This window comes from Lonchura striata, chromosome 4 (genome assembly GCF_046129695.1).
Source record: "Lonchura striata isolate bLonStr1 chromosome 4, bLonStr1.mat, whole genome shotgun sequence".
Classification (NCBI taxonomy): domain Eukaryota; kingdom Metazoa; phylum Chordata; class Aves; order Passeriformes; family Estrildidae; genus Lonchura; species Lonchura striata.
The window spans coordinates 1129069-1156211 of NC_134606.1; the positions used below are offsets into that span (position 1 = coordinate 1129069).

The 27143-nt window shown below is 52.9% G+C and overlaps 1 protein-coding gene across 1 annotated transcript in view; it reads left to right on the plus strand.

Annotated features, from left to right (window-relative positions):
• Window positions 1-27143, plus strand: part of EXOC6B (exocyst complex component 6B) — a 318901-nt gene that overhangs the window by 176410 nt on the left and 115348 nt on the right. Inside the window, exons 12-18 of the mRNA XM_077782659.1 lie at window positions 17800-17883; window positions 17995-18041; window positions 20828-20948; window positions 23064-23135; window positions 23444-23541; window positions 24272-24377; window positions 25247-25356. Of these exons, the coding sequence (XP_077638785.1) occupies window positions 17800-17883; window positions 17995-18041; window positions 20828-20948; window positions 23064-23135; window positions 23444-23541; window positions 24272-24377; window positions 25247-25356 (638 nt within the window). The remainder of the gene's footprint in view (window positions 1-17799; window positions 17884-17994; window positions 18042-20827; window positions 20949-23063; window positions 23136-23443; window positions 23542-24271; window positions 24378-25246; window positions 25357-27143) is intronic.

Consider the following 27143-nt stretch of genomic DNA (forward strand, 5'->3'; position numbering starts at 1 on the left):
CCCCAGCAAATCTGGGAATTCCATTCCAGCCAGGAATTCCTTGCCAAGATCCCAGCCCAAGCTCCCCTTTCCCAGTGGGAGCCATTCCCTGGCTCCTGTCCCTCTGTCCCTTGTCCCCAGCCCCTCTCCAGCTCTCCTGGAGCCCCTTTAGGAAGCTGCTATCTCCCTTTTTAGGATCTTTCTCCTGGGATCAGTGCCCCTTTCCTTGGGAATTTCTTGGCCTCTGGGATGCAGGGGCCTAATCCTGGGTAACCCCAAGCCGGATCAGCGAGGGGCTGAGCTTTTCTGTCACTGCAGCAGCTGCAAGATTCAACCTGGCCCGGGAGCCCAGGAGCTCCTTGCCCTTTCCTCATGAGGATTTGAGGCCCAGCTCGTTCCCACAGGGAAATCTGGGAGCAGGGAGAGCTGATCAGGGTGGGACAGATGGATCTGGGGATGCTCAGGTTGCTGGGAGGTTTTCAGCAGGAATGAAGGTGATGTGGGAAAGCTTCTTTGTGGCAGGAGAAGGCTCTGGAACATTCCTTGGAGCAGTGGCAGGAGGAGGTTCTGGAACATTCCATGGAGTGGTGGCAGAAGGCTCTGGAACATTCCCTGGAGAAGGGATAGGAGAAGGCCTCTGGAACATTCCTTGGAATAGTGGCAGGAGAAGGTTCTGGAACATTCCCTGGAGCAGTGACAGAAAGCTCTGGAACATTCCCTGGAGAAGGGGCAGGAGAAGGCTCTGGAACATTCCTTGGAGCAGCGGCAGGAGAAGGCTCTGGAATGTTCCTTAGGGTGTTGACAGGAGAAGGCTCTGGAACATTCCCTGGAGAAGTGGCAGGAGAAGGCTCTGGAACGTTCCTTGGAGCAGTGACAAGAGAAGGTTCTGGAACATTCCCTGGAGAAGGGACAGGAGAAGGTTCTGGAACATTCCCTGGAGAAGTGACAGAAGGCTCTGGAACGTTCCCTGGAGCAGTGACAGAAGGCTCTGGAACATTCCCTAGAGCAGTGACAGGAGGTTCTGGAACATTCCCCGGAGCAGCGACAGAAGGCTCTGGAACATTCCCTGGAGCAGCGACAGAAGGCTCTGGAACATTCCCTGGAGCAGCGACAGAAGGCTCTGGAACATTCCCTGGAGAAGGGACAGGAGAAGGCTCTGGAACATTCCCTGGAGCAGTGGCAGGAGCTGTTCCATTCGGGAACGGCCCGTTTCGCCTGCTCCTGCTCATCTCCATAAACTCTGGACACATCCACTGCTGCTTGACAGATTTTTCCAGCTGAAAACAAAATCCACGCCATGGAAAACCGGGAAAAGGAACGGATCCTCAGCTGGTCCCCAGTGTCCCTGCCCTGCCGGGGACCCTCCGCTGGCTGCTGCTCCTCACGGATAACCCCAGGGCTCTGGATCTTGGGAGAAGCTTTGTTCCCGTGCTTTTCCCACCCTCTGGAGCAGCAGTGGCTGGGAAAGCTGGAGCTGTCACCCCGGAGACGTTTTGTGTCCCTCTGGCGTGGCCCAGCTCTTCCCGAGCCCTTCTTCCCTCCGGCCGTTCAAAAGTTGGAGCATCCCAAAAGGCCCCTGAGGGAAATCCTGGGGAGGATTGGAGCAGTTCTGCTCCTGCTGGATGAGCAAACCTCTTTGGATTCCGGAGAACTGGGGTGATAGATCCCAACTCCGTGGTTTGAAGGATGGCCGCGTGTCCGGTGTTGATCCAAGAATTGGGATGAAGGGGTGGGAAATCCATCGTGGATTGGGAGCACTCCTGGCTTGGGCTAATTTGAGGAAAAGCTCTTCTGGCTGAGCGGAAGAACAAAAGGAACGATCCAGACTGAGCCCCTGCCCTCGTGAATGAACTGAGCAGCACCCAGGACATGGAATTTCCTTCCTGCTATTCCAGGGAAAACACATCCCTGTTCACACTGCAACCTCATAGATGGCACTCAAGTGGAATTCGCATCTTGGATTGCTCGGAAGATCTGCCGTGGCCACTTGTGTGTGATGTTAGAGCTTCCTTCAGCCTGAAAATCCCCAAAATTCCCTGCCTTTGGAAGTTTGTGCCTCCACACAGACACTTCCCTTGCAGCTGGGATGCCGGAGCTTGGCCGGAATTGGGACAGACCAGGTCAGAAAACAGGGAATGCTGTCAGTCTGTGCTCCCGGGGAGCAGGGACAGGGTGAGGGGAACAGCCCCAGGCTGGAATTTTGGGAACGATTTCCTCATGGAAAGGGTGCTCAGGCATTGGAACTGCCCAGGGGGGGTTGGAGTCCTCATTCCTGGATGGATTTAAAATCCGTATGGATGTGGCACCTGGGGACAGGGGTGGCCTTGGCAGTGCTGGGGATGGTCAGACTCAATGATCGCAGGTTTTTCCAGCCTTAGGGATTCCATGATCCCAGAAGAGGCTGGAATTTGATCCTGGTGGGCTCTGGCCAGCAGCGTCTCCTGTTCCAGAGTGTTCCTTGTGCCCTGAGGACGAGGAACATTCATTCCCATCTGCTCCACCAGCAGGGTTCTGCTGTGTCCAGGAGTTCTGTGTTTCCTTGGAGAGCTTCTCTCCTTGTTCCTTCCCAGAAAATGCTCTGCCCTGGGATCCTGGAGGTCCTGGATCTTCTGTGTCTCCTCCCAGTTCTGCTCTCAAAGGTGGAAAACTTTCTCCTGGAAGCTCATTGTTGGCTTTTCCAGAGGTCAAATTCTTAGCAGGGAAAGGAACTTGGGAGGGACAACTGCTGTCCCTTCTATCCTTGCAGAGCTCCCTGGAATCTGTGGGGCTCTGGAAAAAGGGAGATGGGAGGAGTTCCTGGAACCAGGAAAAAGGGAGATGGGAGAAGTTCCTGGAACCAGGAAAAAGGGAGATGGGAGGAGTTCCTGGAACCAGGAAAAAGGGGGATGGGAGAAGTTCCTGGAACCAGGAAAAAGGGAGATGGGAGGAGTTCCTGGAACCAGGAAAAAGGGAGATGGGAGGAGTTCCTGGAACCAGGAAAAAGGGAGATGGGAGAAGTTCCTGGAACCAGGAAAAAGGGAGATGGGAGGAGTTCCTGGAACCAGGAAAAAGGGGGATGGGAGAAGTTCCTGGAACCAGGAAAAAGGGAGATGGGAGGAGTTCCTGGAACCAGGAAAAAGGGAGATGGGAGGAGTTCCTGGAACCAGGAAAAAGGGAGATGGGAGAAGTTCCTGGAACCAGGAAAAAGAGAGATGGGAGTTCTTGGAACCAGGTCTGCTGGGTGTGATGTCACTTTAAAAATTCCATGGAAGGTAGGAGTGGACAGGAGCATCCCTGTGTTTCAGGCATGGAGATCCCAATCCTGATGTTCTCTCTGTCTTCATCCATGGAATTCCTGCTGGGCTAGAGCGTGGAGCATCCATTCTCCATCCCACCCTCCCCCTCCGCTGGTGCTTGGGAAGGGATCAGGCTGTGGATGGGTGGAATTCCTTCCAGAGCTGCATTTTGGGGTCTGCCAGGGCTCCACAAAGTCTCTGCTGGCTCCAAAATTCACTTTTTTGGGGTCTCAGGGAGCCAGGGCCGAGCTGCCAATCCCTCAGTGTCCTGCGGTTTTCCGTTTTCCCTGGGCTCCCTCTGGCTTTGGAGGTCAGAGCACCTGAGCCGGAGTTTTCTGGGGTCATCCAGGGTGTGGGGGAGCCCCAGATTTGGGATTAAAGCCCCAAAAAGCTGAACCCTCATTGGAGGGTTCGTTCATTCCAATGGGTCAATCAGAGGGAGTTTTTGCCTTTTTTGTCTTTTTTGCAGCTTTTTGGGGCTTTAACGCCTCTGAACCACAGCGAGTCACTGATTCCAGCCCTGTTGCACTAACGGGGTTTTTGTGAGGAAAATTTGGAATTCAGAGCGTTGTGTTCATCACCATGGAGCCCTGGAATGGTTTGGGATGGAAGGGACCTTAAAGCTCATCCAGTTCCATGGGCAGGGACACCTCCCACTGTCCCAGGTGGATCCAAGCCCAGTGTCCAACCTGGCCTTGGACATTCCCAGGGATCCAGGGGCAGCCCCAGCAAATCTGGGAATTCCATTCCAGCCAGGAATTCCTTGCCAAGATCCCAGCCCAAGCTCCCCTTTCCCAGTGGGAGCCATTCCCTGGCTCCTGTCCCTCTGTCCCTTGTCCCCAGTCCCTCTCCAGCTCTCCTGGAGCCCCTCCAGGCACTCTGAGCATTCCCTGGAATTTTCCCTTCTCCAGGGGAACATTCCCAGCTCTCCCAGCCTGGCTCCAGAGCAGAGGGGCTCCAGCCCTGGAGCAGCTCCGGGGCCTCCTCTGGGCTCTCTCCAGCAGCTCCACGTCCTCCTGGATTTGGGATCCAGGAGCAGGAGCAGCTCTGCAGGTGGGCTCTCACCTGAGCAGAACACAGGGACACAATTCCCACCTTTCCTTTGGGATCTGCCCAGGCCTGGTTGGACCCATTCCTGTGGTTTTCCAGGACTCCCAGCCTGTTCTGCTCCTGCCCCCGTTCTCCCTGAGTTCTTGACAAACTTCTTGTGGACACCAGGAGTTCACACAGCGCAGGAACCTTTGGATGAACCTATGGAATAAAATCCATCCAAGGCTATTCCAACCTGTCCTGTGGCTCGGGGCGTCCTCACTCCAGGACTTGCTGAGAACAATGCTGGAAAAGCTGGAATTCCCTGTCCAGGCCATTGTTGTGTTATTTTTCAGCAGCACCTGGGCTGGTGCTGGCTGTTCCTGCCGGGACAATCGGGAATTTATGGATTTGTGCTGCGGGCAGGGCAGGGGGTGGCTCCTGACGGCTCCTGGGCACCCTCTGCTCTGCCTCAGAGCTCTCCCGGCTTTCTCTGGTGGAGAAATTCCATTTCTGCTCTTGATTTTCAGTGAAATGAGGTTCCAACAGTTGTTTGCAGGGACAGGGATGGAACAGGGACAGGGACAGGGGCAGGGACGGGACAGGGACAGGATGGGACAGGGACAGGGATGGGACAGGGACAGGGACAGGGACAGGGACAGGGACAGGATGGGACAGGGACAGGGATGGGACAGGGACAGGGACAGGGACAGGGATGGGACAGGGACGGGGACAGGGATGGGACAGGGATGGGACAGGGATGGGACAGGGACAGGGACAGGGACGGGGACAGGGATGGGACAGGGATGGGACAGGGATGGGACAGGGATGGGACAGGGACAGGGACAGGGATGGGACAGGGACAGGGACGGGGACAGGGATGGGACAGGGATGGGACAGGGACAGGGGCAGGGATGGGACAGGGACAGGGACAGGGACAGGGATGGGACAGGGACAGGGATGGGACAGGGACAGGGACAGGGGCAGGGACAGGGACGGGACAGGGACAGGGACAGGGACGGGACAGGGACAGGGACAGGGATGGGACAGGGACAGGGACAGGGATGGGACAGGGACAGGGATGGGACAGGGACGGGACAGGGATGGGACAGGGACAGGGACAGGGACAGGGACAGGGACAGAGACAGGACGGGAAGGACCTTCCCGGGTCTCTGCAGGGCTCCGTGGCCACACCAACACAAACACAGGTGGCCCTGGCCGAGGAGCTGAGCCCTGGCACCCCTCAGCGTGTGGGGAACCTGTCCCAGGTGTGGGGCGACCCCAAAACTCCGGGATACCCCAAACCCCTCACGCTTTGCCTCATCCCTGCCCAATTCCCCAGTTTCCCCCCCAGTTCCGCGGGATGTGCTGCCCGGGCTCCAACATTAGAGGGCATCTCCTCCTCACGCTTTCATTTCTTGCTTATTTTTGGCGTGTTTTGTTTTACTGCAGTGGGGCCTGTCCTTAAAAAGCCAGGAGAGCCTTTCCCCGCTGCGCAGAGCAGCCAGATGGGAAGTGCAATATCCCGCTGCCCCTCATTACCGGGCCCTCGGAAAAGCTCCCCCTTCCCACATGTGACCATATTAAAGTGGCCTTTGCAGCGTTTCCCCCCATATAAAACTGTCTTCACTCCTGCGGCCCAGGAGTTGAAAGGGAACTCCAGCTGCAGGCAGGAGGCTGAAATGAAAGGCTTTGCCCTGGTCTAAATGGAAAATGGATATTGCTTCCCATATCCAGGGCTGGGAACAATGGGGCTGTGGCTGCGAGCCGGGGTAATGGTCTGCTTTGCTGGGAGGAAGGAGCAGAGGGGAAGGGGGAAAAGGGGGAATCTCACCTTTTTCCCTCGTGCTTAACTCTTCCGTGGCCGGTGGGGAGTGGGAGAAGCTGAGCCAGGAGCCTGGTGCCTGTTGCAGCAGAGCTGAGGCAAAGCATCCGGCATCTTACTCTGAAAAAATGGGGTTTGAAACCATTTCCCCAAGAGAAAATGGGGTTTGAAACAATTCTCCATGGGGTTTGAAACCATTCCCCCCAAGAGAAAATAGGGTTTGAAATATTCCCCCTGGAGAGAAAATGGGGTTTGAAACAATTCTCCATGGGGTTTGAAACCATTCCCCCCAAGAGAAAATAGGGTTTGAAACCATTCCCCATGGGGTTTGAAACCATTCCCCCCAAGAGAAAATAGGGTTTGAAACAATTCTCCATGGGGTGTGAAACCATTCCCCCCAGATAAAATGGGGTTTGAAACCATTCCCCATGGGGTTTGAAACCATTCCCCCCAAGAGAAAATAGGGTTTGAAACTATTCCCCTTGGAGAAAAATGGGGTTTGAAACAATTCCCCCAGAGTAGATGGGGTTTGAAACAGTTCTCCATGAGGTTTGAAACAATTCCCCCCAAGAGAAAATGTGGTTTGAAACCATTCTCCATGGGATTTGAAACCATCCCCCCCAAAGAGAAAACAGGGTTTGAACCCATTCCCCCCAGAGAGAAAATGGGCTTTGAAACCATTCCCCCCAGAGAGAAAATGGGGTTTGAAACAATTCTCCATGGGGTTTGAAAACATTTCCCCCAGAGTAAATGGAATTTGAAACAATTCTCCATGGGGTTTGAAACCATTCCCTCTGGAGAAAATGGGGTTTGAAACCATTCCCTGATATATTGGTGTCCGTGTGCTCCCTGTTTTCCCTGTGTTCCTTGTCCACGTGTTCCCTGTTGTCTCGAGCAGGCCTGGCCAGGAGCTCGGACTTTTTATTTTCCCCCCTTCTTGCCTTTATTTTTTTTTTTAATTTTTTTTTTTTGTAAATTTTTGTTGCTTTCAAATTTTCTTTAAATGAATTTAGCCAAGCCAAGTGCCACTCCCACTGTCCCAGGCTGCTCCAAGGCCTGTCCAACCTGGCCCTGGACACTGATGGGATGGGAGCCACAACTTCTCCTGACCTCTGGAGACTCCTTTCCTTTGGGATCGCCTTTGCTTGTGCTTCTTGCCCTCCTTCCTCTTCACCAGCTCCCAAATAATTCATTTTTAAGCGCATGACAGGAGGGATCCAAGCCCTGAAATGCCCATGAAACGCGGATGAAAAATTAAATTTTATAATTTTAACAAAGATTTGTAGGGAATGGGTATGTATATTTATAGCTCTGTGGACACATGTTGGAATTTATTGCCTTTTAATGAACTTGTGTACTTCTGAGAACTCTTGATTCTTTTTTTTATTACTCTTACTAATTTTCATATGCATAGAATTTTATAATAGGTTAATGCATATTTATTTTGCTGATTTTACATTGCATTTATAGCTAGTTACACTTGTACTCGGTTTTTGTTAGAAAGTATAGAAAGAACTTTTGGGTTACTCTGCCTTGTCTGTTTTAAGGTCTAAGGAGTCTTTCTTATTTTTTAATGTGGAAATTTATATTTTTTCTCTTTAGCTGGGGCAGTTTTGCTAGGGCTGCAGCTACTAGATTAAACAATACAAATGTATTTAAGCAAGCTAAAAGTGGCACATTTTACCCGAATCTAGATGGATTTTTCTCTCGTTACATTTACTCTGCCTCACCCAAAGACGCCGAATTCCCCGTGAAACTCGGGGTTGACCCCTCGGAGAGGGAGCGGGCGCTGCTGCTGCTCCCAGGCCGCAGGGCAGGGTCAGGGCTGGTGGAGGAGAGCGGCTCCTGCCCGGCTGGCAGCAGGCGCCTGTGCCAGCCGCTCTCGCTTCCCCCCACGCAATCCCTGCCCCGCTTCATCTCCGTGTTTTCGCTACCCAGGCGCTGTTTACAGTCAACAAACGGGAGCCTCCTGGTTTTGATCCCAGCTTTTCCCCGGCCAGCACCTGCGAGAGCGCGGCCATGCGCTCCGTGAGATTTCTTGGGGATATTTAGGTTTTTCCAAGCGGAGCATCCAAGGGGAGTCGGACTCTTCGTGCCTCCTTCGTGGCCACCGGGCTCCTCTTTATCTGCACGGATCACGCCGGGATCGTTTTTTCCTGAGCTGCTTTTCTTGGCGGCTCTTTCCTCACGGCCGGGAAGCTCCCGGCGTTTGGTGAAGTTGCTGGACCCTAAAAAAACCTCCTGCCTGTTGCAGCTGATTTTGGGGTGAAAAAAAAAAAAAAAGGTGATTTGTAAGGTTTTAAAGCCTCTGTGCTGCTTTTGGTGAGATGTGTCTCATCCGAGCTGCTGCGCTGAGCTGTTGGGCAATTGGGGTTGGGTTTGGGGCGTCTCCATGGAATTCCAGGGTTAGGAGGGGGGAGCAGGGATGGGATCCAGGTTGGACCGAGTGGGTTTTTAGCATGAACGTGGTGTTTGGCACTTGCAGGCGAATTAAAATGGAGCCCTGAGCTGGGGCTGTCTCAGGCAGGTGAGGGTGACACAGCCCAGGGCTCTGCTGATGGTGTGAGGGGAAGGAAATCCTGATTTTTGTTGGGAGGAGACTGGAATTGCCTAAAGCGTGACAAAAACCCCTCAGAAATGGCACTTTGGCCCCAGATCTGGCCCTTCCTCCTCGCAGAACATGGGAGAGGGTTGGTGCTCAGGGCACTTGGAGGCTGGGGATGAGCGCTGTGCAGGATGCTCAGGGGCTGCAGAGCTCTGTGCAGCCTGCTGTGAGGGGATGGGGCCACCACGTCCCAGGATGGGGCCAACATCTCCCGGGATGGGGCCAGCATCTCCCAGCATGGGGCCACCACGTCCCAGGATGGGCCACCACCTCCCAGAATCGGGCCACCACCTCCCAGAATGGGCCACCACCTCCCAGGATGGGGCCACCACGTCCCAGGATGGGCCACCACCTCCCAGCATGGGCCACCATCTCCCATCATGGGCCACCATCTCCCAGTCTGGGGCCACCATCTCCCAGCATGGGCCACCACGTCCCAGGATGGGCCACCATCTCCCGGGATGGGGCCACCACCTCCCAGGATGGGCCACCACCTCCCAGGATGGGCCACCACGTCCCAGGATGTGCCAGCACCTCCCAGGATGGGGCCACCACCTCCCAGGATGGGCCACCATCTCCCAGCATGGGCCACCACCTCCCAGGATGGGCCAACACTTCCCAGGATGGGCCACCACCTCCCAGGATGGGGCCACCACCTCCCAGGATGGGCCACCACTTCCCAGGATGGGCCACCACTTCCCAGCATGGGCCACCATCTCCCAGGATGGGCCACCACCTCCCAGGATGGGGCCACCATCTCCCAGGATGGGCCACCACCTCCCAGGATGGGCCACCACCTCCCAGGATGGGGCCACCACTTCCCAGGATGGGCCACCATCTCCCAGTCTGGGGCCACCATCTCCCAGAATGGGCCACCATCTCCCAGTCTGGGGCCACCATCTCCCAGTCTGGGGCCACCATCTCCCAGAATGGGCCACCATCTCCCAGCATGGGGCCACCATCTCCCAGGATGGGCCACCATCTCCCAGAATGGGCCACCACCTCCCAGGATGGGCCACCATCTCCCAGTCTGGGGCCACCATCTCCCAGCATGGGGCCACCATCTCCCAGCATGGGCCACCATCTTCTGGGATGGGGCCACCACGTCCCAGGATGGGCCACCATGTCCCAGGATGGGGCCACCATCTCCCAGGATGGGCCACCACCTCCCAGGATGGGCCACCATCTTCTGGGATGGGGCCACCATCTCCCAGGATGGGCCACCATCTCCCAGCATGGGGCCACCACCTCCCAGCATGGGCCACCATCTCCCAGGATGGGCCACCACCTCCCAGGATGGGGCCACCACGTCCCAGGATAGGGCCACCAGGCTTGGAAGGGACCTCAGGAGGGCTCCAGTCCAACCTCCTGCCTGGAGCTGGAGATCAGGCCAGGTTTCTCAGGGATTTGTCCAGCCTGGCCTGGAAGGGTTCCAAGGATGGAGACTGGGATCCAGCTTTGTGATTTTTTTCCTGCTGTTTCATGGATATTCTGTCTTGGAAGGGACTCACAAGGATCCAGTTGTGGAGGGAAGCATCCAGGGATCGAAACCCACAGCTTGGTGTTATCAGCACCCTGCTCCAGACAATCTCATGGATTTCTATTCTCCTTGTGGAAAAACTTCCTGCCTACCCAGAATTCCCATTTTTATCCACAGAGGAACTCCCAAAGCAGTGATCCCCAGTTTGTGAGGGGTTCAGGGTTTCTCCCTTTCCATGAGGGATGTTTGGAATTTTGTCCTTTTGGATGTCAAAAGGACAAATTCCTTGGGCTGTTCCTCCAGCCTGCCCACACCTCTCCAGGCACTGACCCTGCTTTCAGTCTGTCAAGTTTTCACCAAATTTGGGGACATAAAGTGGAGAGACCTTGCCCAGGGCTCCTTGTCCAGGGCTCCTGCCGGTCTTCGGTCAGAATTCCTGTTATTCCCAATCCCACTGGTCGTGGGCCCCATGGAAATCTTTGCTGGTTGTCCCAAGGTTGGACACAGGGCTTGGAGCAGCCTGGGACAGTGGGAGGTGTCCCTGCCATGGATTGGTGGCACTGGGTGGGATTTGGGGTCCCTTCCCACCCAAACCATTCCATGGCTCCATGATTTTAGCGGTGTTACGTCGATAAATCCAGCTGGGTTTAGGATTCTCCAAGCATGGAATTAAATCTGGATTCATCCCTGATTATTTGAACCAGAGCTGCAGTGATGGGACTGAGCTGCCCTGTGGGTGGGGGGTACAAAAACTTCCTCCAGTGGGTGTAAAATTGGGCTGTTCTGGTGAATTTGGTCTGTGTCCATGGATTCTGTGGATTGATTTCCCTGGTGTCTGTAGATCCACGGTGGACTGGCACAAGCTGGGTTGTCCCAGGAGGAATCTTCTCAGCAGATCGTGCAGCACACCCCCTGCCTTGCTGTCGTTGTGATGGGATTTTAATGGCAGAGTTCAGAGGATTCACTGATTTTTAGGGAATGATTAATGGAAGGGTTTGGGATGGCTCAGGCAGTAATATCCCACGGGAATGTTGGGTTATGGATACCCTGTGTTATCCAGGTAGGAAATACGTGAAGTGCACACGAAATCTGTGGAGAAATTGTGCTCCGAACCGTTGTCACCCGAATTCCCAAAGTCCCATTTCCCTGGGCATTGTAATGATTCCTGGAGAATAAAACCAGGAGCACATTCTTCCTGGTGCAATCCCAGCTCGCTTGGCTCTCAGCTCCGCGCTGCTCCCGAATCCTGAAACATTTTTGGGTTTGTTCAGCTGCTGTTTTTGCTTTCTTGTGATTATCCTCTGTTTTCCCTTCTGTGGTGTTCATCCCCGCTGGTAATTATCCCCCTCTCCCTGCCAACTCTGTGAACTCCGGGGCTAATTTGAGCAGGAGAGCTCTGCCCGGTAATTTTACAAATATGAGGCGTTATTGAGGTTTTTTCCTGGACCGGTGATTACAAGGAATGGGTCCTTTGGGAGCCAGGAATCCTTTGGATTCCTCTGCTCCCTCGGAGGGGTTGGGAGCTGGGTGAAGGTGGAATTAGAGCTGAATGGAAAAGGAGCAGCTGCTCTGCCCAGCACCGGGGCTGCCTTCCCTGGAATCGCTGAGGTTGGAAAAGCCCTCCAGGATCGGATCCAGCTCTTCCAAGGCCACCACTGACCGTGTCCCCAAGTGCCACATCCACAGGGACGGGGACTCCCAACCTCCCTGGGCGCTGCCAATGCTTGACCACCCTTCCCATGAAGGAATTTTCCCAAAAATCCAACCTAAACTTTCCCAACAGGCTGTTTCCTCCTGTCCTCTCCCTCAAACTGTGAGAGAGGAGCAGCCCTAAAACACAAACCCCACCTGGAGCTTCAGCTGGGTAGCCCAGAAAACTCAGGATCTCCTGGTTGGCTCTGGAATATTCTTGGTCTGGTCGATGTGTTAGTTTGGTTTTTTTTGCTTTTTTTGGGTTTTTTATCCAGAGGAAAATAGGATTCAAGCATGGAATTCAGAGGAGTAATGGATTATCTGGAGACCTGAGAAGCTGAATAGTCCTGAACGGATCAAACGTGGGAAACTGGGTGGTCTGAGCTCAAGCTGCCACAAAGAGGAAGAAATATTTTCCATTTGGAGGAGAATGTAACGTGGCAGCAATGGGAATATCTGAGGAGATGAGGGAGGAATGCACTTAGGAGAAAGGGATGGAACTGGAGGATGAAAAATGGGAGCAGGGTCACGAGAGGGGCTGTGGGGAGGACGAGGTTTTTGTTGGAGGGAGCTCTTGTGAGAGCGTCCCTGATTCCTGGGGTGGCCAAAAACAGCTCAGGAGGGAGAACCCGGGGAGCAGTGCCGTGAGGGGATGGCTTTGGCCACGCTGGCAGGTCCCTGGGCCATAAATTTTGGGGAAACTGTTAAAAAATGTGAATAGGATTCTCTGATTTTCTCTTTGGGAATGGTTTCAAAGGCCTTCGCTGCTCCTGCCCTTCCTCTGCAGTTCCCTTGGTTGGGTTGGAGCGAGGAGGCGGCACCCAAAACCTTCCGAGGCTGAGGAGAATCCAGCCAAGGATGGGAGCCAGGCTGTTGTGGGGTCTTCCTGTGGCAGCTCCAGCCCAGCTCCGGTCACTTCTGCTTCTCCTGCCCGTGGAAAACACGTTTTTCCTCTGGAAGAGACTCCAAAGAAATTTTAACATTCAGAGATTGCGGTGAAGCTGGTCCAGGTGCTTCACCTTCCTCAGAGCCATCGGTAAAACCGGGATGGAGACCTGGCCGGGGGATTGTCCCCGTGGGGTTGGGAATTTTGGTTCCTGGGCTTCCCTGAGCCCCAGGAGCTGGGGAGCTTCCCAATCCCGTGGTGTTCCCAAGGAGCTGGTGGGGAAATCCCCCCATGGGAATGGGGGGAGCTGCTGGAGAGAGCTCGGAGGAGACTCCAGGATTCTGGAGCCAGGCTGGGAGGGCTGGGAATGTTCCCCTGGAGAAGGGAAAATTCCAGGGAATGCTCAGAGTCCCCGGAGGGGCTCCAGGAGAGCTGGAGAGGGACTGAGGACAAGGGACAGAGGGACAGGAGCCAGGGAATGGCTCCCACTGGGAAAGGGGAGCTTGGGCTGGGATCTTGGCAAGGAATTCCTGGCTGGGCTGGAATTCCCAGATTTGCTGGGGATGCCCCTGGATCCCTGAGGTGCCCAAGGCCAGGCTGGACACTGGGATTGGATCCACCTGGGATCATGGAAGGTGTCCCTGCCATGGATGGGGTGGAACGAGGAGCTCTTTCATCTCCTGATCCCACCCAAACCAGTCTGGGATTCTGTGGAACTGGGTTGGACACGGCCGTGGTGGGGCAGGAGAAGAGCAGCCGGGTGCAGGGTGGCTCCTTGTCCTTTCTTTCCTGAGGAGAAGTGTGGATGAGCAGGCAGGGAGGGTCCTGGAGCTGGGGGATGAGGGATGATCCCAGTCTGCCCGGGCTTGGTGCAGTCTCAGCAGAAACCTCCAAAATCTGCTCCTAAAGCTGCTCTGAGGCCTCCTGCTCCTGGTGGGCCGCTCTCGGAGAGCCCGACGAGTCCTTGAGGCCACCACAAAACACTGGGGAAATGGCAGCTCCTGCCAGCCCAGTGATTAGCTAATTACTCGTTAATTTTGGCACCGTGAACGAGGGGTTTGGTGTGAGTGTCCAGCCGTGGTGGTGGTGGTGGCTCAGCCTCGCTGTGCTCCTGCCTTTGATGGTGCCACACATTCATGTATTAAAGAAATGCTTGAAAAAAATGCACCTTCAGCTTTAAATCACCCCAAAAATCAATTATTTAAGGAATTTCCTTCAGCTTAATGAGGGGCTCCACTCCAGGGCGTCAGTGATGCCAGCAGGGCTGGGTTGATGAGGATGGAGATGGTCAGGGGGGTTTGTGCTGCTCGTGGAGGTTTGGAGAGCCAAGGGCCAGCAGGATTTAATAAATCCCTTTGGTTTGGTCCCTCAGCGGTGGGGTGGCAGTGGGAAAATCCCTTTTTCCTTGGTTTTCCTGTGGTGGAGAGGACGTGGACAACACCAGGATCCTGAGAATCACCAAACTTGAGGCCTTGGAGAGGGGCTCAAAGGGAGGTCACTCCTCCCTGCATTGAGTTTATCACTTATTAACTTCAGGCACCGCCTCGTTTGGTCTCTTGGTTTGATAAAATTGTGATAATCCTGTTCTTTTTGGGTCTCTCCCTGATTTCTGCCTCGGGATCCTTCCCTTTCTTGAGGGAAACGGCTTTCGGGAGTGTTGGGAAGCCCTGACAGGGAAATGTTGAGTCACAGTTTCCATTTCTAAGATAATCTCTCCCAAAATACCAAATTTCTGGTAGATTCAGGTTGGTCCTGAGCCTGATTACAGGGGAAAAACTGGGATTGGTGCTCCAGGGGGGCTGGATGTGGATCGGGAGCTGCTCATCCGGAGCCCCCCTGAGACTCAGCCAGGACAAAAAGCAGAATTCAAGGACAAAATCCACGTCCTGAATCTCCACATCCCCTTGCAGTGCACCTGCACAGCGGCAAGGAGCTTTTGGGGATGGATCTGAGCACCTAAAAAGGTTCTTAAAATGGATCTTAGGACTTAAGAAGGTTTTTGGGATGGATTTGAGCATCTAAAAAAAGTTTTTTTAAATAGATTTTAGCACCTAAGATGGTTTTGGGGGATGGAGTTTTGCACCTAAGAAGATTTTCGGGATGGATTTTTGCATGTAAGAACTTTTTGGGGATGGATTTTAGGACCTTGAAAGGTTTAGGGGATGGATTGTTCTACCTAAGAAGGTTTTGGAGGTGGATTTTTCTACCTAAGAATGTTTTGGAGATGGATTTTTCTAAGAAGGTTTTGGGGATGCATTTTTCTACCTAAGAAGATTTTGGGGATGGATTTTAGGACCTTAAAAGGTTTAGGGGATGGATTATAGGACCTTAAAAGGTTTGGGGATGGATTGTTCTACCTAAGAAGGTTTTGGAGGTGGATTTTTCTACCTAAGAAGATTTTGGGGTTGGATTTTTTTGCTTAAGAAGGTTTTGGAGATGGATTTTTCTAAGAAGGTTTTGGGGATGGATTTTTCTACCTAAGAAGATTTTGGAGATGGATTTTTTTTTACCGAAGATGATTTGGGGATGGATTTGAGCACCTAAGAAGGGTTTTTTGGATAGATTTTAGCACCTGAAAAGGTTTTTTGCATGGATTTTGACACCTTTGGGAAGGGTAAAATTAGGTGGGAGAGCTCTGGGCACATCCCTGGGCTGATTCCTGCCGGAGCCGGGAGCTGCACTTGGAAAAAACAAGGAGCAAGTCAGGCTATGGCTCCTCACAAGCCCTTGGAAGCTGAGGGCATCCCGAGGCAGCCTGGTTGTATAATGCCACAACAGCTGGAGAATCATTAAATTACCATCAGGTTTTGCTTTTAATTAATTTATTTTCTGGAGAGGAGCAGGTTGACAGCTGGTGCCTCGCTCAGGTGATATTTGTTGTTGCATGTTGTTTGTTTTGTGAATTCTAAATGAGGTGCAGTTGGGTCGGTTTGGTTTTATTTTATTTATTTATTTTTTTTCTCTCTCTCTCCCTTGGCTCCAAACAGTTCAAAGCGAGACGTTGTCCCTTCCCTGAGATGTTTGTGATCCAGTTTCAGACAGAAAACAGGGCGGGTGTGGAGGAGGGAGGATGAGACATCCAGGGCTGGATGGCCCCGGGGCCGGGGCGGGAGGCGAGGCTTGGAGCTCATCCTTGGATCCTGAGGATCTCCGGGATGGGGAGGCTGAGCTGGAGCTGGCTTGGTGCGAAAACCAGCCCGGAGCCCAGCCCAGGGCTGCCGAGGGGTGGAAATCCTCTGGACACTCGGAGCCGCGGAAAAGTTGGGAAAAATGAGCTCGAGTTTATTTCTCCCGGTGCCATGGGAGTTGTCTTGGGAAATGCTGTACCCCAAAAACAATCTGGAATTCTGTACCCCAGACACATTCTGGAATTCCGTACCCAAACACATTCTGGAATTCTGTACCTCAAACACATTCTGGAATTCTGTACCCCAAACACATTCTGGAATTCTGTACCTCAAACACATTCTGGAATTCTGTACCCAAACACATTCTGGAATTCTGTACCCAAACACATTCTGGAATTCCAGACCCCAAACACATTCTGGAATTCCATACCCAAACACATTCTGGAATTCCGTACCCAAACACATTCTGGAATTCCGTACCTCAAACACATTCTGGAATTCTGTACCTCAAACACATTCTGGAATTCCGTACCTCAAACACATTCTGGAATTCTGAACCCCAAACACATTCTGGAATTCGCAGGATCTCAGGAGGGCTCCGCTGGAGGGACCTTTAAAGGCCATCCATGGGTCGGGAATTTTCAGCTATCCCAGGGTGCTCCAAGCCCTCTCCAACCTGGCCTTTAATTCCCCTTCTTTGTGTCTTTGGTGTCTTTTGCCCCACCCCGTTCTCTTTGCTGGTGCCATCATTGGTTGTCTCATGGATCAATAAATCACATATTTGTTGAAATTATGGCCAAAGCAGCTGGAAAGCAGCTCTGGAGAGACCTGGAGGGGCTGGAGCCTGGCCAGGGCAGGGAACGGAGCTGGGAAGGGTCTGGAGAGTTCCTGAGGAGCTGGGAAGGGGCTGGAGAGTTCCTGAGAAGCTGGGAAGGGAATGGAGAGTTCCTGAGGGAGCTGGGAAGGGAATGGAGAGTTCCTGAGGGAGCTGGGAAGGGAATGGAGAGTTCCTGAGGAGCTGGGAAGGGAATGGAGAGTTCCTGAGGAGCTGGGAAGGGAATGGAGAGTTCCTGAGGGAGCTGGGAAGGGAATGGAGAGTTCCTGAGGAGCTGGGAAGGGAATGGAGAGTTCCTGAGGGAGCTGGGAAGGGGCTGGAGAGTTCCTGAGGAGCTGGGAAGGGAATGGAGAGTTCCTGAGGAGCTGGGAAGGGAATGGAGAGTTCCTGAGGAGCTGGGAAGGGGCTGGAGAGTTCCTGAGGGAGCTGGGAAGGGAATGGAGAGTTCCTGAGGAGCTGGGAAGGGAATGGAGAGTTCCTGAGGAGCTGGGAAGGAGCTGGAGAGTTCCTGAGGAGCTGGGAAGGGAATGGAGAGTTCCTGAGGAGCTGGGAAGGGAATGGAGAGTTCCTGAGGAGCTGGGAAGGGGCTGGAGAGTTCCTGAGGGAGCTGGGAAGGGAATGGAGAGTTCCTGAGGGAGCTGGGAAGGGAATGGAGAGTTCCTGAGGGAGCTGGGAAGGGGCTCAGCCTGGAGCTAAGGAGGCTCAGGGGGACCTTGTGGCTCTCGCAGCTCCTGCCAGGAGGGGACAGCCGGGGGGATTTGGGATCTGTTCCCAGGAACAGGGACAGGAGGAGAGGGAACGGCCCAGGGGAGCCTCGGGGTGGGCACCAGCAGGAATTTCCCCATGGAAAAGGGGGTCAGGAGTTGGAGGTGCCCAGGGAGGTTTGGAATCTCCATCCCTGAGGGGTTTCCCAGCCCTGTGGATGCGGCCCTGGGGGATTGGGGCATGGTTGGACTCCCATATCTCAGAGGGCTTTTCCAACCTCAGCGATTCCACGATTTACATTCCCAAGCGCGCTCTTCCTGCACATCCTGGCCACTGCAGTGACCCTTTCCTGTTTTCCAGGGAGCCCGGGAGACCTTTGAGAGCTACTACAGGAAGCAGAGGAGAAAACAAGCGCGGCTGGTGCTGCAGCCTCCCTCCAACATGGTCAGTTTGTCCTGGAATGTCATCCCGGGGCTCCCGCCGCCGCGCCCCCAGAATCGCGCCTTGCCCTCGGCCGCCTGGGCTCTGACCTCTGCTCCTCTCTCTTTGTTGCAGCACGAAACTTTAGATGGCTACAGGAAGTATTTCAATCAAATTGTAGGGTAGGTGTTCCTTTTATACACGGCCCCGCTAAAAATGGGCGTCCCGCGCTGCCGAGGAGCCCAAAAAAAGACACTGGGAGAGGAGGGAATGTCGGGATTTTTGGTGGTCCTCGAAGCTGGAACACGACCAAAAAAAAAAAAAACCAAGAAAAAAAATGGATTTTGCTTTTTAAGTGTTGTAAAGTGAATTTTATCCTCTTTGCTGCGTCACTGTGCGGAGCGGGGAGGGACCTGCCAGCTCTCTTTTGGCAAGCTCTGAATTTCTGTGGATTTCTGGGACTTTCTTGGGATTTCTGGGGATTTCCACGAATTTCTGTGAATTTCTACAAATTTCTGGGAATTGATCGGAATTTCTGTGAATTACTTGGAATTTCCATTAATTTATTGGAATTTCTACAATTTTCTGGGAATTTCTGGGAATTTATTGGAATTTCTGGGGATTTCTTGGAATTTCCGTTAATGTCTCTGAATTGCTAGAAATTTCTGCGTATTTCTGGGAATTTATTGGAATTTCTGGGGATTACTGGGAATTTCCATTAATTTCTCTGAATTTCTAGAAATTTCTGTGGATTTATGTGAATTTCTGGGAATTTATTGGAAGTTCTGGAGATTTCTTGGAATTTCCACAAATTTCTGAGAATTTCTACAAATTTCTGTGGATTTCTGTGAATTTCTTGGAATTTCTGGGGATTTCTTGGGATTTCCATGAATTTCTGGGAACTTCTAGAAATGTCTGTGGATTTCTGTGAATTTCTAGAAATTTCTGGGGATTTCTGTGAATTTCTTAGAATTTCTGGGGATTTCTTGGAATTTCCACAAATTTCTGGGAATTTCTACAGATTTTTATTGATTTCTTTGAATTTCTGGGAATTTCTGGGAATTTTTGGGGATTTAGTAGAATTTCTTGGAATTTCCATTAATTTCTGTGGATTTGAGGACAAATGATCCCTGTGTTTTATGTGCATTTTCTTGCCCCACTAACAACATGAATGGAATAATTAATCTTTAATAATTTTCCTGCTGAAGGAGGTGTTTCTCCATTCCCCAGAGCTGCTTGTTTTTGTCACTCTCAAATTTGAACAAAAATCCTCCCAAACTGAGCTCCGAGAGGAGAATTCCAAAGGCTGCTGATCCACGAAAATGGGATGGGATTTGTTCTTTCTTCAGCTAATAATGAGATTAATTTCAACACCTAATTACGACCACCACAAGTCCCACGTGTGCTGCTCCCTCGTGCAGCTCCCTGCTCCTGGCCTGGATTTCCTTGGGAAAACCTGGAAATTCGTGTGTCGCCATTTGAAATGCCACTCCCACCCTCATTCCCTGGAAAACGCTTCTGGAGCAGCCGAGTGGAACTGGAGACGGGAGCGAATGGATTGCCTGGAAAGGGCTGGGAGGGAGGGAGGATTTTCCCTGCAGCTCAGGCATTTTCCCTGCACTTCCAGCATTTTTCCCTGTACTTAAAGCAGTTTTCCCTGCAGATAAAGCGTTTTTCCCTGCACATAAAGTGGTTTTCCCTGCAGACAAAGAAGTTTTCCCTGCAGGTAAAACAGTTTTCCCTGCAGATAAAGCAGTTTTCCCTGCAGATAAAGTGTTTTTTGTGCAGATAAAGTGTTTTTTGTGCAGGTAAAACAGTTTTCCCTGCAGATAAAGCATTTTTCCCTGCAGACAAAGTGTTTTTCCCTGCAGATAAAGTGTTTTTCGTGCAGGTAAAACAGTTTTCCCTGCAGATAAAGCATTTTGCCCTGCAGATAAAGTGGTTTTCCCTGCACAGAAAGCGTTTCTCCCTGCAGATAAAGCGTTTTTCCCTGCAGATAAAGTATTTTTCCCTGCAGATAAAGTGTTTTTCCCTGCAGATAAAGCAGGTTTCCCAGCAGATAAAGTGTTTTTTGTGCAGGTAAAACAGTTTTCCCTGCAGATAAAGCATTTTTCCCTGCAGACAAAGCGGTTTTCCCCGCAGATAAAGCATTTTTTGTGCAGGTAAAACAGTTTTCCCTGCAGAGAAAGCATTTTCCCCTGCAGATAAAGTGGTTTTCCCTGCACAGAAAGCGTTTCTCCCTGCAGATAAAGTGTTTATCCCTGCAGATAAAGCATTATTCTCTGCAGATAAAGCGTTTTTCCCTGCAGATAAAGTATTTTTCCCTGCAGATAAAGTGTTTTTCCCTGCAGATAAAGCAGTTTTCCCTGCAGATAAAGCGTTTTTCCCTGCAGATAAAGTATTTTTCCCTGCAGATAAAGTGTTTTTCCCTGCAGATAAAGTAGTTTTCCCTGCAGATAAAGCGTTTTTCGTGCAGGTAAAACAGTTTTCCCTACAGATAAAGCGTTTTCCCCTGCAGATAAAGCAGTTTTCCCTGCAGATAAAGTGTTTTTCGTGCAGATAAAGCATTTTTCCCTGCAGATAAAGTGCTTTTCCCTGCAGATAAAGCGTTTTTCACCGCAGGTAAAACAGCTTTCCCTGCGGTCAGAGCGTTTTCCCCGGTTGTGGTGGGACTGCTGCTGGCTGGAGCAGACTTTATTCCGTGGTTCCTGTGGGAATACCGAGGTGGAGAAGGCGTGGAGGGGGAATTCTGCCTTTGTGCACACACAGAGAGCAGCACCAGCAGGGCTCAACTCCCTCCTCCAACCCAGCGAAATTAAAAACGAGGGAATAAACCTCTTGGAGCTGCCTGGATTTGACAGATCCCTCAAACCCAGAACCCGTGGACACCCCAGCCTCACCCGGGGGGGCTCGGGGGTGTCTTGGACCCCTCAGATGTGACGTTCTGGTGGTGATTTCTGCGTTTCAGGTTTTTTGTGGTGGAGGATCACATCCTGCACACCACCCAGGGCCTGGTCAATCGGGCCTATATTGATGAGCTGTGGGAGATGGCCCTGTCCAAAACCATCGCGGCCCTCAGGACCCACTCCGTGAGTAAAAGCCCGGCAGAGCTCAGCTGTTGCTTGACTGTCCTTGACGTGCTGCAATATTGCCTTTTTTTTCTTTTTTTTTCCTTTTTTTTTCTTTTTTCCTCCGCTCAGGATCCTTTGTTTTCCCTCTTTTCCAATGAGTGTTTAAAAGAGAGACACAGACACACAGATAAGTCTCCTTCTCCGGCGATTTCAGCCTCTTGGTTGAACGCATTTCCCTGCCAAATTCAGTATTTTGAAGAGTAAAACGGCGGGTTTGTGTTCTCATCGTTGTTTCATTCGGAATTATTGAGGGAGAGGGAGGTGATTTGTCCCAGAAAAACTGGGGGAGCTAAAGCATCTTTTTGGCGCACCAAAACATGACATTGTTTGATGCAGAACCAGAGAATCCCAGGGTGGTTTGAGATGGAAAGGACCTTAGAGATTGTCTTGATTCCTTAAATTTCATGGCTGAGAAATGGGCGGAAAATGGGCTGGAAAATGGGCTGAAAATGGGCTGGAAATAGGCTGAAAATGGGCTGAGAAATGGGGTGAAAAACCAAATCCAGGGAGGCAGAACTCCAGGAGAGAGCCAGGAGCACCTCGGGTGGGAAGAGATGGACACGGATCTCTCTGATGAACCCGGATCTCTCTGGGATGAGGGAATCCAGAGGATTCCTGGTGTTCTCCATCCCCATCCAGATTACTGGAAAGTTGATTTTTTCCCCCAAAAACTGGGGGGTTCTAAAGCATCTTTTTGTCACACAAGATCAAAGAATCCCAGAGTGGTTTGGGTTGGAAGAGACCTTAGAGATCATCTTGATCCCTTAAATTTCATGGCTGTGACATGGGCTGAAAACGGCCCAAAAATGGGCTGAAAACCCAAATCCAGGGAGGCAGAACCTCAGGAGAGAGCCAGGAGCACCTTGGGTGGGAAGAGATGGGATCTCTCTGATGAGCCCGGATCTCTCTGGGATGAGGGAATCCAGAGGATTCCTGGTGTTCTCCATCCCCATCCAGCTGACTGCAAAGTTGCCTCCTTCCCCCCGAGCTCCTGTGCTACCAGAGGGGATAAACACCAAGCCCGCCCCGGGCTGCAAACCTGTGTTTGTTTTTGTTTCCAGTGGGATTTTCTGCGAGCTGGGAGCAGGAGGCTGAGCCAGGCCCAGCCACGGGGGTTTTTTTTTGGTGTTCCCAGCTTTGTTGCCACGCAGGTTGTTTCAAGTGGTGCCAGGAGGAACGCACGGAGCGGCTGCCAGGGGAGGCTTTGTCAGGATCACGAAACGTTCCGTGATTTCCCAACCCTGTGGCCACCACCGTTTGCTCTGAGCACTCCCAGTCCAACCAGTGCCCTGCAGCTCTTAACTGGGATTTGAGGGAGGGTCTCCCCTTGCTGAGGTTATTTCCACCCTTCCAAGGCAGACAAATTTATCCCTGGATTTTCCTCCTCACCGCAGGCGGGGACATCTTTAATCACTTGCGATGCTTCAGGGCATTATCTTTCTTCCTGACTCTCCTTTTTGGACAGGGAGATGGAAAACGTGTGTCTCCCAGTGCTTCCTGCTGATTAATGGAGCCGTTCCTCCTGGAGTTTCCAGCGGGCTCAAAATCCCTCTCCTTTTCCAATCTATATTTGGGCAGCCTCTGTCTCAAACCTCGCGTTTTTCAGCACGGGGAGGCATTTTTGGCCTCTCTCGGGAAGGCTGGGGGGGCCCTGGGGACGCTGAGCTGTGTCTGGGGGGTTTGGAGCAGGATGAATCCCCGTGCTGGGGCTGGAACCCGGCGCACTTTCCCTCAGCCCCGGGCTGAGATGCTTCATTACCGTCAGACACAACACGGTAAATTTTAAATGAGAGGCGCTGTCCTCGTCCCGCGTCGTGGGAGCCATCTCCTCTGGCTGCCCAGCAGCTCCTGGGCGGTTTTGGGCACACCTCGGGTATCTCTGGGGCAGCCCAAAGGCTTCTCCAGCCCGGAGGGCACCGGCAGCCTTATCGGCCCTGCCCCGTGCAGCCGCGGCGGGCTGGGGGTGAGCTGCTGCTCCTGGGCAGTTCTCATCTGAGAACTGAGAGGACAGGCTGGGCTCAGGGCTGTGCCACGCAGTCACGGCCGTGTTCTCCTCTCTGCCCTCCTCTGCAGTCCTACTGCTCCGACCCCAGCCTGGTGTTGGACCTGAAGAACCTCATTGTGCTCTTCGCCGACACGCTGCAGGTACGTGGGGCCTCTCCCAGTGTGCCCAGCAGGGCTTTGGCGCCTGAGCTGGGCTGGCCAAGCTCCTTTTTTGGGCGTTTTTGTGGATGGCCAGAGGGACAGCTTGGTTTGGTCTGTGCAAGGACCGGGCTTGGCCACCTCAGCCAGGCCTGGGACAGCGCTGGGTGCTGCTCCCGTGGTCAGTCAGCCCCTAAACCCCTCCAGCTGCACCAGGGGTGGTGCCGGGCGAGGATTTGCCCCCGATAAACGCAGACAACGATCCCCGGCTGCCCGGTGGTGCCTTCATTCCCTCCCCTGCTGCTCTGCAGGGCTACGGCTTCCCGGTGAACCAGCTCTTCGACATGCTGCTGGAGATCCAGGACCAGTACAGCGAGACCCTGCTGAAGAAGTGGGCAGGGGTGTTCAGGTGAGAGGCTCCCACAGAACCTCCTGGAACTCCTCGCTGAGGGGCTCCGGCCCCTCCGTGGAAGCTTTTGGGGGATCAATTGTAGGGTCGTGGAATGGGTTGGGTGGGGAGGGGCTGTAGAGCCCATCCAGGGCCACCCCTGCCGTGGAGCTGCTGGAATAAATCCAGAGGAGACCCCAGAGCTGCTCCAGGGCTGGAGCCAGGCTGGGAGAGCTGGGAATGTTCCCCTGGAGAAGGGAAAATTCCAGGGAATGCTCAGAGTCCCTGAAGGGGCTCCAGGAGAGCTGGAGAGGGACTGGGGACAAGGGACAGAGGGACAGGAGCCAGGGAATGGCTGCCACTGGGAAAGGGGAGATTGGGCTGGGATCTTGGCAAGGAATTCCTGGCTGGAATTTGTCTGGAATTCCCAGATTTGCTGTGGCTGCCCCTGGATCCCTGGCAGTGCCCAGGGCCAGGTTGGGATGGATCTTTGAGCCACCCTGGGTGGTGGGAGGTGTCCCTGCCATGACAGGGTGACACTGGGTGGGATTTAGGGTCACTTCCCACCCAAACCATTCCACGGTTCTGTGCCCTTGCTCCATCACCGAGCTCTGCCTGCTTTGGGCTGTCCCTGGCTGCTGCTGCAGGAATTTGGGATCACACCTTAGCCTGGCACCAGCCCCTGGGAATCTCCTGGCCCAGCAGGAAAACTTTCCCCTCTGTGTCCCTAACTCTTCTTTTGTTTTCCCAGAACCATCCTTGACTCGGATAACTACAGCCCCATCCCGGTGTCGAATGAAGAAGTTTATAGGAAAATCGTTGGGCAGTTCCCATTCCAGGATGCTGAACTTGAAAAGGTAAATCCTGGAATGAGCAGAACGGCCTGGCCTGGCCGCTCGGGCAGGAGAACCTCACGCCCTTTGTGGGCATTGCAAGGCTCCAAAAAACCCCTAAATCAACCCCCCAGCCCAAATCAACCATAAAAGAGTAAGGAAAACAATGGGAAAGAACAAATATTCCTCCCATGGGATGCATTTCTCCTGGTGTGGATGAGGGAAGTGGGGTTTGTGTTCCTCTCAGGGTGTTCTGTCACACAGGTGGAAATATCCATTTCCAGTGGTATTTATTCCCATTTTTTGGACCCTGGGATTGACCTTTATTGGTTTTAGTCTCATATTTAGAGAAAAAGAGCTCAGAAAAGTTGTGGATCTTGGCCGTTGCAGGAGCAAACGTGTCCAGATGTCTCCTGAATCCTAAATCCTGCCTGGCCCCGTCCTCCACACCTGGCAGGCAGCAAATCCAGCCCTGGTGATCCCAGTCAGGTGTTCAAATTTCTGTGTCCTGCCCCAAAATTCCGTCCTGGGGTTCAACTGCACCTCCCAGCTCTGAGTGCGGGGAGTAAAAACCGGAAGAATTTGGTGTTGGAAAATCCGTTTGCTCCTGGTTTTTGGGGTCGTTGGGCAGCCCCTGGGGGAGGTGAGCAGGAAAACACCTTGTGCATGGTGGGGGAGGAATTCCAGGTGTTCCCAAGGAGGGAGCTGGGAGAGGGAATGAGGGAATGGCCCCGAGCCCCTCCTGCTCCAGGTGCCATTTTGATTATCTGCTCTCGCCCTTGGCTGAGGCGTTGATAAAATCCAGGATAAATCCCAGAATTGCTTTGCCTGGCTGGAAGAGCCCTCCCTGCTGTCCCTGCTCTCCCTCTGGAGCTCTCCCCCGTGTTTTCCAGCAACCCTTCCCAAAGAAGTTCCCCTTCTCGGAGTTCGTGCCCAAGGTCTACAGCCAGATCAAGGAGTTCATCTACGCCTGCCTCAAGTTCTCCGAGGACCTGCACCTCAGGTGGGAAACTGAGAGAGCTCAGCCGAGTTCAAACATGGATCCTCTCCCTTTGGATGGAGCCTGCCCAGGCTGGAAGTGCCTCTGGAGCAGTGGGATTTTGGCTGGCGAGATCCCAGCATGGTTTGGGATGGGAGGACCTTTGGGGATCATCCCCAAACCTGTTGGAATCTGAGCTATTGATGATTCTGAGATTGTAGAAAGTCTCTGTCTGTCAGCCCCTCTGCCAAAGCAGAAGCCAGAATTGGTCTGTGCTGGTTTCCAGGTTGTTTATTCTGTTTCTCTCTCACATGTTCTGCTGCCCTGCCCAGCTCTGTCCTGCAGGGCAGCGTGTGGGGCTCTGCCCTCAGTGGGATGTGACAAACATTCAATACCAGAAACTCCCTGGGCTGCATTTACAAGAACGTGCCAATATCTGTCACCTACGTTGGACAGTGTGTCCCCAGCCTGAACCAACAGAAAAATGCCAACACCACAGTGAGACATGGAGGGCATGAAGAAGGAGAAAAAGGACAAGGCACACCCAATTTCCTCCACCTTGTCCCCTTTGGATCCCTAATCTAGAATCCTAAAATTTTACTTTTGCACCCGTGCCACACTTAATTATTACTCATATTGAACACTCAGAGCTGGTAATTCATGCTGTAAGATTGAAAACTCTTTTCCATGGACACAGATCAGGCACACCCAATTTCCTCCATCTTGTCCCCTTGGATCCCTAATCTAGAATCCTAAAATTTTACTTTTGCACCTGTGCCACACTTAATTATTACTGATATCAAACACTCAGAGCTGGTAATTGATCCTGTAAGATTGAAAACTCTTTTCCATGGCCAGAGATCACAGCCAGTGTCTCTGGGGGCTCTGTCCAGGGGGTTCCTGACCCTGCCAGGGTCCCAGGGCAGCCAGAGGGATTCCCTGGACTCCCCCACAAACCCATCCCAGGGACACCTTCCATGGTGCTCCAAGCCTCCTCCAGCCTGGCCTTGGACACTTCCAGGGAATTCCACACTCCCAGGATGATCCCAGTTGGGGCTGTTTCCTCCGAGATGTTTGTGTCTTGTTCTTTTAATAAATAAATGAAGGTGGGTGTCTGGAGAGCAGCTGATGGCCACTCGTCACCATCTGTGATCCCCCAGGCTCCCCTTGCTGCTCCCCAAGGAATGGGAATCCCGTGGCTCCATGGAAGTGTTGTCAGGAGCACTCTGAGGGTTGGATTTTTGGTCAGGAACGAGTTTCAGCTGCTGGTTTCGTGCTTTTGTTCTTGTTTCTTCGGGGAGTTTATATACAAATAATGTGATTTTTTTTTTTTATTTTAAAAAGAGCCTGCAAAATATTCCATGTGTTTACCCTCCCTGCTCCATCCCGGGGTGCTTTGATGCTCGTTTCACCCATGTGTACGTGTGTGAGACTGAAAACCGGCGGGGTCTGCCAGGAGCTGGGGCTTTGCTGCTGCCTCAGCAGCGTTGGCAGCTCCGGGGAGGTTTGGAGATGAAGGACAAGAGTCTGGCTGGGAGGATTCATCCTCCTTCCCTTCCCGGGGAAACACGAGGCTGGATTGGGGTGGGGGCAGTTCCAGCTCCTTGGGAGCTTCGTATCCTGGCCATGACCTGACACTGGAGCTGCTGGAGAGAGCCCAGGGAGCTGCTCCAGGGCTGGAGCCAGGCTGGGAGAGCTGGGAATGTTCCCCTGGAGAAGGGAAAATTCCAGGGAATGCTCAGAGTGCCTGGAGGGGCTCCAGGAGAGCTGGAGAGGGACTGGGGACAAGGGACAGAGGGACAGGAGCCAGG